Source organism: Cryptotermes secundus, unplaced genomic scaffold (assembly GCF_002891405.2).
Source record: "Cryptotermes secundus unplaced genomic scaffold, Csec_1.0 scaffold843, whole genome shotgun sequence".
NCBI classification, from domain to species: Eukaryota; Metazoa; Arthropoda; class Insecta; order Blattodea; family Kalotermitidae; genus Cryptotermes; species Cryptotermes secundus.
The window spans coordinates 768269-780366 of record NW_019731994.1 but is presented as its reverse complement, the minus strand read 5'-3'; the positions used below and the strand labels follow the sequence as shown (position 1 = coordinate 780366).

At 40.9% G+C, this 12098-nt stretch overlaps 1 protein-coding gene across 1 annotated transcript in view; it reads left to right on the top strand.

Moving 5' to 3' along the window:
* The window catches only part of LOC111867483 (follistatin-related protein 5), a 50801-nt gene extending 38703 nt beyond the window's left edge, over positions 1-12098 (top strand). Inside the window, exons 12-16 of the mRNA XM_023857407.2 lie at positions 173-388; positions 2281-2431; positions 4853-5053; positions 7395-7541; positions 11595-12098. Of these exons, the coding sequence (XP_023713175.1) occupies positions 173-388; positions 2281-2431; positions 4853-5053; positions 7395-7541; positions 11595-11824 (945 nt within the window). The 3' untranslated portion in view covers positions 11825-12098. The remainder of the gene's footprint in view (positions 1-172; positions 389-2280; positions 2432-4852; positions 5054-7394; positions 7542-11594) is intronic.

The window sequence follows — 12098 nt, the reverse complement described above, 5'->3', positions numbered from 1 at the left end:
TGAAACACTGGTGGGCAAAACTACACAACATTAGAACCCCTTGCAGATTACTGTTGATCAGATCAGTATTTTTGGCCATCTCTCAGATAATTATATGAAATCATGACTGGGTCCAGTTACGTGGTGCCTGGCAAACAGTTTGTAACATGGAGGTATCTGTTGACATGTGTAGGTTGTGGTGACAGATAAGTACCCAGTCGAGCTTCACTATGTCCCACACCTTGACCAGGTGTGGGTCCTGAACTGGCGTAGTGAAAACAACCAGGGCATCAAAACCATACAGATTATCCGGGATGCAGCCCAGAAGAGAAAGCATCACACAGTGCACCCTGAGCCCATTGATGGACAGTTTGACCTCGTGCGAGGCCTCTTCATGCCCCCCATACAGGTGAGAACCATTATGATATCATCACATCTTCACTGACACACATCAGTTTAAATGATGAAATTTGCTACAAAATCATGTCAACAGGAAGTAGATGTCAGCCAGCAGGCACTGATGCAGCTAACCTTTTTGCTCTCATCTTTAGTTAATCTGTACACTTGTCACAGAAGGACCTTAATTAGGCCATGTAACAGTGTGTACTCCAGTAGATAGTATCCAACATTTTGGAGGACTGTCAGTGAACTTCTAACAGACTACATGGCAAAGCATCCCAGATAATAGGACTGTCCAAAGTCAGTTCTGTGGGAAACTAGGGGGTCACAACTGTTTTCTTCTGTAGAAATCTGAATTCATCAGAGATGGAGACTCTGACCTTTATTGTCCAGGTACAACGGATGTAAGCCTCTCACTGATACTGGCAGCCAAGTTTCAAATGGAAGGAGTGATAATGTCCACTGAAAGATTGTGATACTAGGGCAACAAGACCTTGCGTACATGTAGTCTGATTTTGTGATTTTGAAACATTTGGATGCCTGGCTATTTTGATGTTGATTCTCCTGGGTCTTTGTGTCATATGGATGAGGGCCCACATTGACATGATGCAAAGACCCAGAGAACAGTCAGCATCAGCACTGGAACACCATGGAAACCTACAATAAGTAATATTACAGTACACAAAGGTCATATATAATTCAGCCAAATTACTAGACAGACTTAATTGAATGTGTTATTAAACATGTTACCAAGACACACATTCGCAAATGCATCATTTAGAAACACACAATTATTCTGCACTACACCACAGTACATTGCACTACATGACACCGTGTAACATATCTTCCATGCACACTTACTTTAATTTACTTAGTCACATGGCTAAAATGATGTCAAGAAAATTCACAGTTATGGGCTGTATTTTGTGCTGTTGAAGAGCACTGTAACCTGGGATGGGACCCAACATAGCGTGGAGGAAGCCCCCCCCCTCTCATTTTTTGGATTTGCTGTGCTCTGCCCATGCCAGTCTTCTATCAAGATGCATGCCCAGGTACTTCACTTCATTTCTGTGGGGTAGATCAATATTGCCCATTCTAAGTTCAAAGAGTAAGCCAAGCAAGAAACTCTGCTTGACTTATTGTCCAACACTGAAGATGGAGACAATATATTCCTCCAAAATCTTCGTAAACTACCCCCAGGTGGCATGGTGTCACATCCCAGAGGGTCATTCTCTTCATATTTACCACTGTGAGAACATCCTATTTAACATGAGTTTAAACCTTTTTGTAAACCATATTAATTATGTACCCCTAATGTCATCTACGTGCAGATAGGAGCTGTAAATTTCACTTTCACAGTTTGGCATTGGTACAGATGTGCAGCTTGTAAAGTCTTTCTAAGCTGGTGATATTGGCTGCACAAAGCTCAAGCGGTTATTCGCTGGCTTCCCACCGCGGCAGCCCGGGTTTGATCCTGGGTCTGGTCAAGTGGGATTTATGGTGGACAAAGTGGCACTGGGGCAGGTTTTCTCTGAGTACTTCGGTTTCCCCTGCCAATCTTCATTCCACCAATTTCTCCACAATCACCCTCACCTATCATCTGGGCCTGGTACAATAGGCCAGAAGTGGCCGCAGTACAAGGGACTTAGTCCCACCCCACTAGCATAAAAAAAAACTGGTGTTATAGCCCACCAGCCTGAATATATGGCCATTGCTGATATCACAGGGACAGTTTAAAAATCTAAACAGTCATGCCACTGGGGCCACCCTAGCTTTATACTTCTTACAGTCACTAGTACTAAGACAGTGGCTCAGCCAAGAAATTGAATACTAGTATGAAAAACAAGTTCCCCAACCATGTGAAGTTGTTCCTTGAACCAGATATTCTTGTGTACTGTTTAGGATATGACGCACATGTTCAAGTATGGGTACGTGACGCACACAAACCAGCGTGGGCTGTACAAGCTGGACTTGGCCAACATGCGCTACACTAGAAGTATTGACTTGACGCCATACAATTGTGTGCCACGCCACATACAGTTCTCTGCTCTGTGTGAGTAACCCTGTGCATGTTACCTCATAACATTAAGTTCAGGAAATGCATATTCTTCTAGTAGGTTCAGAGAAATTAAAAATTAATTCTTGAACAAACCTGCTCTTCTGCTCATGCATGACAAGTGAAAAATCAAGGGCGAACAGTAGAAAATATTTGCTATATTCTATATTTTCTCTCACCCCCTTCTTGATTCCCAATGGATTTTGAACAAAAATATCTTGTAGGAACACTGTATACTACAAGTTAGATTTAGTGGGAGTACAGAAAGTCAGATGGGTCAGAGGTGGCATCGCACCAGCAGGTGAATATACATTTTTCTATGGAAAGGGGAATGAGAATCATGAATTATATACAGGTTTTTACATACATAAGAGAATCGTATCAGCAGGTAAGAGGGTAGAGTTCGTTAGTGATAGGATATCATATATAATACTAAAAGGTTGCTGATGTGATATCATTATGAATGTTCATGCCCCAACAGAAGATAAAATTGATGACATAAATGACAGGTTCTATGAATGACTAGAACATGTATTTGATAAATTCCCGAAGTACCCTATGAAAATTTTGTTAGGAGATTTCAATGCCAAAGTAGGGAGGGAAGACATTTTCAAACAAATGATTTGGAATGAGAGTTTGCATGAAATTAGTAATGATAATGGAGTTAAGAGTAGTAAACTTTGCCACATCAAAAAATCTTACTGTCAAAAGTACAATGTTCCCACATCGTAACATCCATAAATTTACTTGGGCATCTGCTGATGGGAAGAAACACAATCAAATTGACCATATTTTGATAGAAGGGAGACGACATTCAAGTATACTCGATGTCTGATCATTCAGGGCAGCAGATTGTGATACTGACCACTACCTTGTGGTGGCAAAGGTTAGGGAAAGACTGGCAGTGAGCAAGCAAACAACGCACAAAATTCATATGGAGAGGTTCAATCTCAAGAAATTAAATGAGGTAGAGGGTAAAGAGCAGTAATGTGTTGAAATCTCAAATAGGTTTGCGGCTCTGGAAAACTTGGACACTGAGGTGGATGTTAATAGAGCTTGGGAAACTATTAGAGAGAATATAAAAATTTCTGCCAAGGATAGACTAGGATACTATCAACTGAAAAAGCATAAGCCTTGGATTGATGAAGGATGCTCAAAATTATTAGATCAAAGAAAGCAGGCCAAATTGCAATGGTTACAGGATCCAAGCAAGTTAAATGGGGATAATCTGAACAATATAAGATGTGAAACCAGCAGGCATTTCAGGAACAAAAAGAGGGAATATCTGAAAGGCAAAATTGATGAGCTTGCAATGACCAGTAAGAACAAGAAAATTAGAGACCTGTATACAGGAATAAATTACTTTAAGAGGGGTTACCAACCTAGCAATACCTTAGTGAAGGATGAGAATGGTGACCTGCTTGCAGATTCCCACAACATTTTGAATAGGTGGAAGAACTACTTCTCTCAGTTATTGAATGTACATAGGGTCAGTGATGTTAGGCAGATAGAAATCCATACAGCAGAACTGTTAGTACTTGATCCTAGCCCTTTTGAGGTTGAAAATGCTATCGCAAAATTGAAACGGTATAAATCACCAGGTAGTGATCAAATTCTGGCAGAATTTATTCAAGCAGGAGGTGAAATATTACGTTCTAAGATTCATAAGCTATTTACACGTAATTCTATTTGGCATACAGAAAAATTGTGTCTATTATTGTACCAGTTCACAAAAAGGGTGATAAAATGGACTGTAGGAATTATCGGGGAATATCACTGCTATCAACTTTATACAAAATTTTATCCAATATTCTTGTCTCAATGTTAAGTCCATACATAGATGAAATTATTGGGGATCATCAGTGTGGGTTTCAATGTAACAGATCAACTACTGATCAGCTCTTTTGCATTCGTCAGATATCTGGAGAAAATATGAGTACAATGAGAAAGTACATCAGCTATTTGTAGAGTTCAAGAAAGCCTATGATTCAGTTAAGGGGGAAGTATTGTACAAGATTCTGATAGAGTTTGGGATACCCATGAAACTAGTCAGGCTGATTAAAATGTGTTTAAACAAAACGTATAGTAAAGTCCATGTAGGTAAACATTTGTCTGATAAATTTCCTATCCAGAATGGTCTAAAACAAGGAGATGCTTTATCTCCACTCCTTTTCATCTTTGCTTTAGAATATGCCATTAGGAAGGTCCAGGAAAACCAGGTGGTACTGAAATTAAACAGGACACATCAGCTGTTGGTCTATGCTGCTGATGTGACTCTACTGGGTGATAATATAGATACCATAAAGAAAAGCACTCAAGACTTTAATTGATGCAAGTCTCTAAGGATGTTCTAACATTGAAAGGCAAGGGCTGGTATGCCAGGCGTCTATATATGAGACAGAGCCATGTGTTTTGCAGACGGCTTTGTGATCATGGAATGTGAGGAACCCATCACAGGCCGGCCAACAGGGCAGATCCTGCTCGACTACCTGACAGATACAGTGCTCGCTCACAAAACTGGATTGTTTGGGCATCCTCATGTGTCCCCCAACAGTCGCTCTGTCGTCACATTGGACAGAGGTCATGATGGAGTGACTCTAGTGGTGCAGGAAGTTACTGGTGAGTTGGCAGGTCTTAATAATTTGGGGTTTATTTAATGATGCTGACATACCTCACATTATACAGCATTGAGTGTTACAATAATTAGTGAATAATGAATTGGAAAGGATTTTGAGGAAGCAGTCATGGTATAATTTGAAGAACTATTCTGGCACATGCCTGGAGGGACTGACAAATACCACAGAAATTCTCAGTCATGATACCTGGTGCCTGGGCTGAGATTTGAACTTGGGACATCTTGAATAAGAAGCAAGGAATACTATCCACTTAAGGGCAGTATTTAATAACTTGTAAATCTGAATTAAATGTTGTTACACCAAATTTCCTGACTGATGGGTTCAGTGAAAAGCTGAATTGATCCTCGTGACTGATGTCGTGATTTTTAGGGGCTTACTCTTCTGGCTGTATGAGCCGGTTTTCAAGGCCACAAGGAGCTATCCTTCATAAACGTAGTACCAAGATTTGGTACATTAATCATAAAAGAATTTCACTCATTCAGGTCCATAATTTTGGACTGGTTCCTGAACCTCCACCACACTTTGAGAGGGCTGCAGTGCTTGGAAATACTGACTGACTTATCATAGCTTACCCAAAGCATACATGTCAGTTTATGTAACTGTAGGTTTTGAGGTTCTCACACCAGACGTTTTGAAGAGTTCTATCTTCTAGGAGATAATGTCCTGTAGTCTGTTGAAAATTAACCTTCTTCATGCTGGTTTGTTGCTTGGCTTATATTTTGATCCTGAATATGGAGGTGGAATTTTCATTCAAAATGTCGATTGAGTTTCAGTGGACTACAGAGCAGTATATCACAGAAGCTGGAACTCCTCAGTTGATATAATGGCTTTCATTTCATGCCAAGCTGACTTTCTGTGCTCTTGTATCCAGTAACATGTGCTTGGGATAATAATAAATACATAAAAATTATTGTGTCAATGTTCCTGTGTGAACAATTTATTTCAGAGCTGTGGGTGTAGGTAGAGAGAGAGTTTCAAAATGAATTTTAGAGAAATAGTTTGCATAGATGTGAAGTGGATCTAAGTAACTGAGGATAGGGTTCACTGACAGCTCTTTGTGAATCTCTTCATACCCGCTTACTTTAATTAGTTATTGAAGAGTACATTTATCACCGAAGTGAAACCATATACTCTGGTAAACAGCTGTACCAACATTGTGGAGGAACATGTTATATCTGTCTTCAGGGTTGCTTCTTCTGCTCTGAAATTCTGAAACCTATCTGCCAAACTACATGGTATCATATCCCAGAAAACCATGGTCTTAATATTTGCCACCATTGGATTATCAAATCTTGGTTACTTAGATCAGTTACCATGGTACATGGACCTGTCATCAAAAGCTGTGGCAGAATGTTTTGAAGCATTCTCTTTTGTGATCTAATGCCATACAGTCAGCATACATTTCAGAGGAGAATGTCACCTCCATATCCAGAGTCAAAGAATGAGGCAGACAGATTTTCAATAGAATGAACGGCACTGTATCCCAGAAGACAGAACTCTCCAAGGCGACTACTGTGAGAGCCTCAAATACTGCAAAATATTCTGAACTTCTCTGAGAGATGTGACCACAAAGTAGTCAGACTTCCAGAGATCATGAAGGAAGCCTGTAGAATGGACACTAAATAGACTGTAATTTGATTGCTTTGCTTCCTATTATTGCTCATAAGCATAACTGGAAGTTACTGTGTGTCATTTTAGATCTGCATTTTACCAAATGTCACAGTCAAGAAGGTAGTACTGATGCTTCATATTCAGAAGATCCCACATTCATATCTCAGGTTGAAGACCAGCCATCTTGTTTGAGTTTTGTCATGGTTTTCCTCAGTCCATCCAGGAAAATATTAATTGATAACCACCTTCTTCGACATCCTTTCCATTTGGTTATTTACTAATGATCCTCTCTCTAAATTCCAAGCTATTGACATGGTCATTCACTAAGCCATAAACAGGTAAAAGACTAAATACACTAATACCTTGCAGATAGTGATGCATGTGTCAGATGATTGTGCTTCTGATTGTATGTTCTGTGATGTAAAATTGTTATGGGAATCATACTTATTCAGGTTCAGTGGCCAGCCCATAATGTGAAACCATTCTTAAATGCCTGCCCCCAAAACCAAAGTAAGCAAAACCCATGAGGGTGCATAGTAAGTGGCAAGGCTTCATGCATTCTAGATCGTAGCACAACATACAAGTGAATCAGTTGGCCGGGTTTGTTAGCCTGGCCCAAGAATGTGCTGTAGTTTCATGTGATTAGATGTTTCATATGAACAAACCACAAGAATTGTGATCTTAGTTGGTGATCTGTGAGTTTCTTTTGGCAGAAAGTGGTCTGAAGTTCTCATTTGATGTGAAGACAACGTTGAACATCAGTGACATCACATTCTACCCATCACAAACCACACATGGCTACGATCTGTATGCCAGTGCGACAGAGAAAGAGGATATCTTGTTCCTCAACCTTGTGACAGGTAAGCAAATATATGCAAGAATGTTACACATAGAACATCACCTGTGTCCATTGATGGGGTAATGCCTCAGTAACAGGGTTCTGTAAAGGCCGCACCGTATCTCAAGCGGTTAGTCGCTAGCTTCCCACTGCAGCAGCCCAGGTTCGAACCTGGGTATCATCAAGTGGAATTTGTGGTGGACAAAGTGGCACTGAGGCAGGCTTTCTCCGAGTACTTCGGTTTCCCCTGCCAATCTTCACTCCACCAAATTCTCCATCATTGTAATCACCCAGGGCAGGTACAATGGGCCAGTAAGTGGGCAATGTGCCAAGTGGACCCAGCTGGACTCAACCCCCCACTATGCGAACAGTGCTCTGTCCTCAACACCATAAATGTCCTGGCATCTTCTTTATCTTACACGTCAGTCATGATGAGCTCACAGTGAATGTAAAGATATGCTGTGCAGGTAGGGACAAATTGCCACAAGCTGCGTCTCCTTCACATAGCAGAACTATGGACAAACAGGATATCAGCTCATGTGAAACAGGTGACCACCTGAGATCTCAATTATTGCAGTTCTTCTTATTCTTATCCTCCTCTTGCTTAGACATTTTCACTTTATATTGTCACATAATTGAATGAGACTGTAGACGAGGTTTGTGTTGGTAATTGGAATTACTGGACACTTACAGAATGCAACTACAAATAACTACGACAGTTTCACTGAGTTACACACTCCAAAGATCACTGTAATCATAGCACACAAAAGTCTTCTTAGTCTTCCCTGGCCGCTGCTCGGTAGTGGCTACCAATGGTGGGCATTCATCATCCTTTGGGTTCCTGAACTGTCCCTGGCCTCAGCTACCAGCAACTTTTGACTAACTGACTGAGTCTTTCCACAAACTGTTCTGCTTGTAACATCTTGTAACTGCACAGAGAACACCACTCCTCATTGTTGTAGTTCAGTTGTTGCCATGGAAACATGCTTGTTTGTTGGTTATCTCACAGTTGTTATCCAGTAATGAGTCTACATGCCGCGATATTCTGTAGCACACAAGGCTCCCCATAGTTTCCCCTCATAGTCTTCCTTCCTTTTCTGTAAAATGTTACTGCCATTTTTGGTCCCTGTTTACTTCTTGAGAATTTTCTTTTTAACCCTTTGACGCGGTAATTTAAATTCCGCGGCTGCGTCTCCTGCGGTAATATATTCAGCCGGCCATTTAAATTTTGCTCGAAAATGATTTATTCATCATTGTTCTTAAATTCTATGAGATAGGAACATGAAACTTTCACTAAAATGATCTTAAAAGGTGGTTTTATAACCTTACCTTATAATATGAGCGCCCTTTATATCTTCAATGGAAGCAGGTTTTTTAGTATTTGAGCAGTGAATGGTACGCCTTGAAGCATGAAACTTTCACTAAAATGATCTTAAAAGATGGTTTTTATAACCTTACCTTATAATATGAGCGCCCGGTATCTATTTGAGCAGTGTAAGAAAGGCCTTGAAGCACTCGTGTAACCCAACGGTGCCCCCATTCCTCGCTCCGATATTGTGAATCTTTCCTTTTGCTCTTTTTTTTTAACCACACAGCTTCTGTACGGCCTAATCCTCTTCCCCGTGAGGGGTACAGTTCAAGGAAATGTCCTTCCGTGAGCAGTAAAGCTAGTGAGGTCAGCTGCAGTAAATTCAACGTTACGAGTTATCATAACAAGGGTTTGTTGCTATGCCTTTGATATTCCATCCATTTTGGCGGCTGTAGATGTCGTAGGGGTGACCACAGAATTCATGAAGTTATTCTAAGTACTGGCTGGTATGTAGAGCACGAAAGCAGAGCCTAGCTGGCTCAAAAAAATATTTATGGTCATCCCTCGAAACGACCACCAAGGTCAGTACGATAAAATGGCGTCAACTGGCGCGATATTACATGAAGGAATGAGTTCTTTTTCCCTCCCCCACACACATCCGTATCGTCTCAGGGGGTGACCACAGTGTTCTGCCTTAAATTGTGGCGTTTTTCTAAGAACTGGGCCTTTGTACTGTGCGAAATCAATGGATCATGCGAGAATAAACTTATGGACAACCTTTATTCTAAGAATTCCAATTGAGTGTGTTAGAGTGGCCAGCTCAGGGCAATAGTATATGATAAACACAGTACACATCACGTCTCTGTTGTTTATATCTTCAAAGCAAAGAAAACACGCCTTTCATAAGACTACGACGTAGGAACCGCTCGCCAGAGCCACAGGAACTTTGCTGCAAGACAGGCATATGTAACGATGACTAGGCGCAGATAAAGTCGTGTCTTATTTATACTCTGTTCCACTGACAACAGGCCAGCGAAAAATCTAACAATCTACAGCAAAACCATCAATTATTATGGGCGTTATAACATAGGTGTGCAGCTGGACGAAACATACACGTCGAACCCCCCCAGACGATTTAAATCCCTGATGAAACATACACGTCGAACCACGGCAACGGGTTAATTTCATGTTCCAAACTTGCTCTGGAATTCTTTCTTCATTCATTCTTAAAATGTGCCCATACCATTTTATTCTGTTATTTATGCATTTGCCTTCAAATGTACTTAATCTAAAAATCATCTATATTTTTGTCTCTCTCTTCATCATTGTAGGCACAAATATACCACTGTCACCTATATGGAGTATTAGGATTCTATTCCTAAACAGTTCTAACAAACATCATCCAGAATTATATGTGGATGTTATAATGGTTGACTGCTCCAATAATTTATAACCACACGTATCTTTATAAAATATCACTTTCTTGCAACAATACATCACAATAAATCATTAAAGTAATCATGTTATGAACTTGGGTCATTGTTATTGTTAGATGTATATTATTTGAACTTTTCATGGTGACTCTACAGAGTGAAGTCTTCTCAGGCTGTTAGCTGTGTACTCTACTGGCCTGGCCAGAACAACAAATCGCATAGATTTCATGGTTAAGGAGGCCATCAAGATTCAACTGTACCCCTGTAACTTCAACACAAATATAGGATTCCCTTGTAAGCTATTCGCAGTACCCAGCCACAATCATGACAAAAGCAGGGAGAGCCATCTGGAGACATTGTAAGGAAGGACCGGCGACAAGCAACAAGGATTATGACCGGCTGCCTGACTCTGTCCACTGTTGCCTCAGTGGTCCATGCTGTAACATCTGAGAGCATTCTCTGTGGTATAAATTTGTGTGGACGTGACAGTCATTCGTCATAGTAATCACCGATGATAGAGACAGACACTCTGGAACACGGGATACCAACTCCATACTCACATACCTGATAACTTGAAATGACTTCGTTCATTGTTGTTAACCTTCTACATCCTAGGCCTAGTGGTCTGTTGGGTCTCCAAAAGATCTTCAATCATTTAGTTGGTGTCTGACCATTTGGAATGGGAGTCTTGGGCAGGGCATTTTGAGAATATGGTTCATCCAATTAGACATGTAATTTACTCTGAATTCCACGATTTGTTGTATATTTAATTCCTTAATTATGTCTAAATTCTTTTTATAATCAAAATGTGTGTATCTGGTTGTTTTTCTGTTGGATTTCATTTCTGCTTATGTTCTTGTTTTGTGTCAGCATAAAGGTCTGACCACATGCTGTTACAGATATTTCTTAAATGGACAGAAAGTGGCTTCTCTATGACACAGTGTTTACAAAGAATTCTGTCCTCTAGGATGTGGCAAAATGTAGTCTGGCTTTTCCTATATTTTCTCGCCTCCACTTTGATCTGCCCTCAGTATGTCTGTCACTCCTTACTACCACTCTCCACTATTGGCTCCTGTTCTTTTCCCCATGTTTATGTAACCTTTGTAACCTGGAGACAGGACCTTCCTCTGAAATGTCGGTAATGAGCTATCAGATTACATGATATCACAGATGATAACTAAACTTCAAGGTCTCTGCCAGATCTTGCAGATGTTTACAAATGCCATGTGACATGTCTGGCTGCAGTGTGTATGGAGATGGTTGCTTGATGTGTTGAGGCTGTTAGTAACACCTCCTTCTTGTGTCACCTTATGCTGTTGCTATCTTGCTGTAGGAAAAGTGGAGATGATCACGGGGGTGGGCAGGGCCATGCACCCTGCCCTTGCCCAGTGGGACGCACCAAACCGGCCCATTGCGGCCTCTGGAGTGTTCGGCCACTACATGGTCACACCGGCCAATGAAGCCCTGTTCGTAGTCAATGGGGAGACACGAACGGTGAACTGCGAGATTGGTGGGCTTGTTCATCCAAGAACCGCTGTCTGGGTGACAATGCAGCTCCAGTGAACAAAAGTGACCTAAGTAACAATACTATATCAGACAGCCTTTTTTTGTTATTTTACACTGGTGGACACATTGTTGTGATTTAGCAAATTGAATTACACAGACTTTACTCATTGTGATGAAGTGCAGTGTACTGAGGATGGTGCTGAACACGGGCACAGATGCTGAAAAGAGTAGTGACATTGCAGAGGAGGTTTGAGCTTCCCACTGCAGAGAATATTAAAATTGTGACACTTGGTAGTCTGGTGAATAGGTACCAGTGTCTTAGATGAATCTG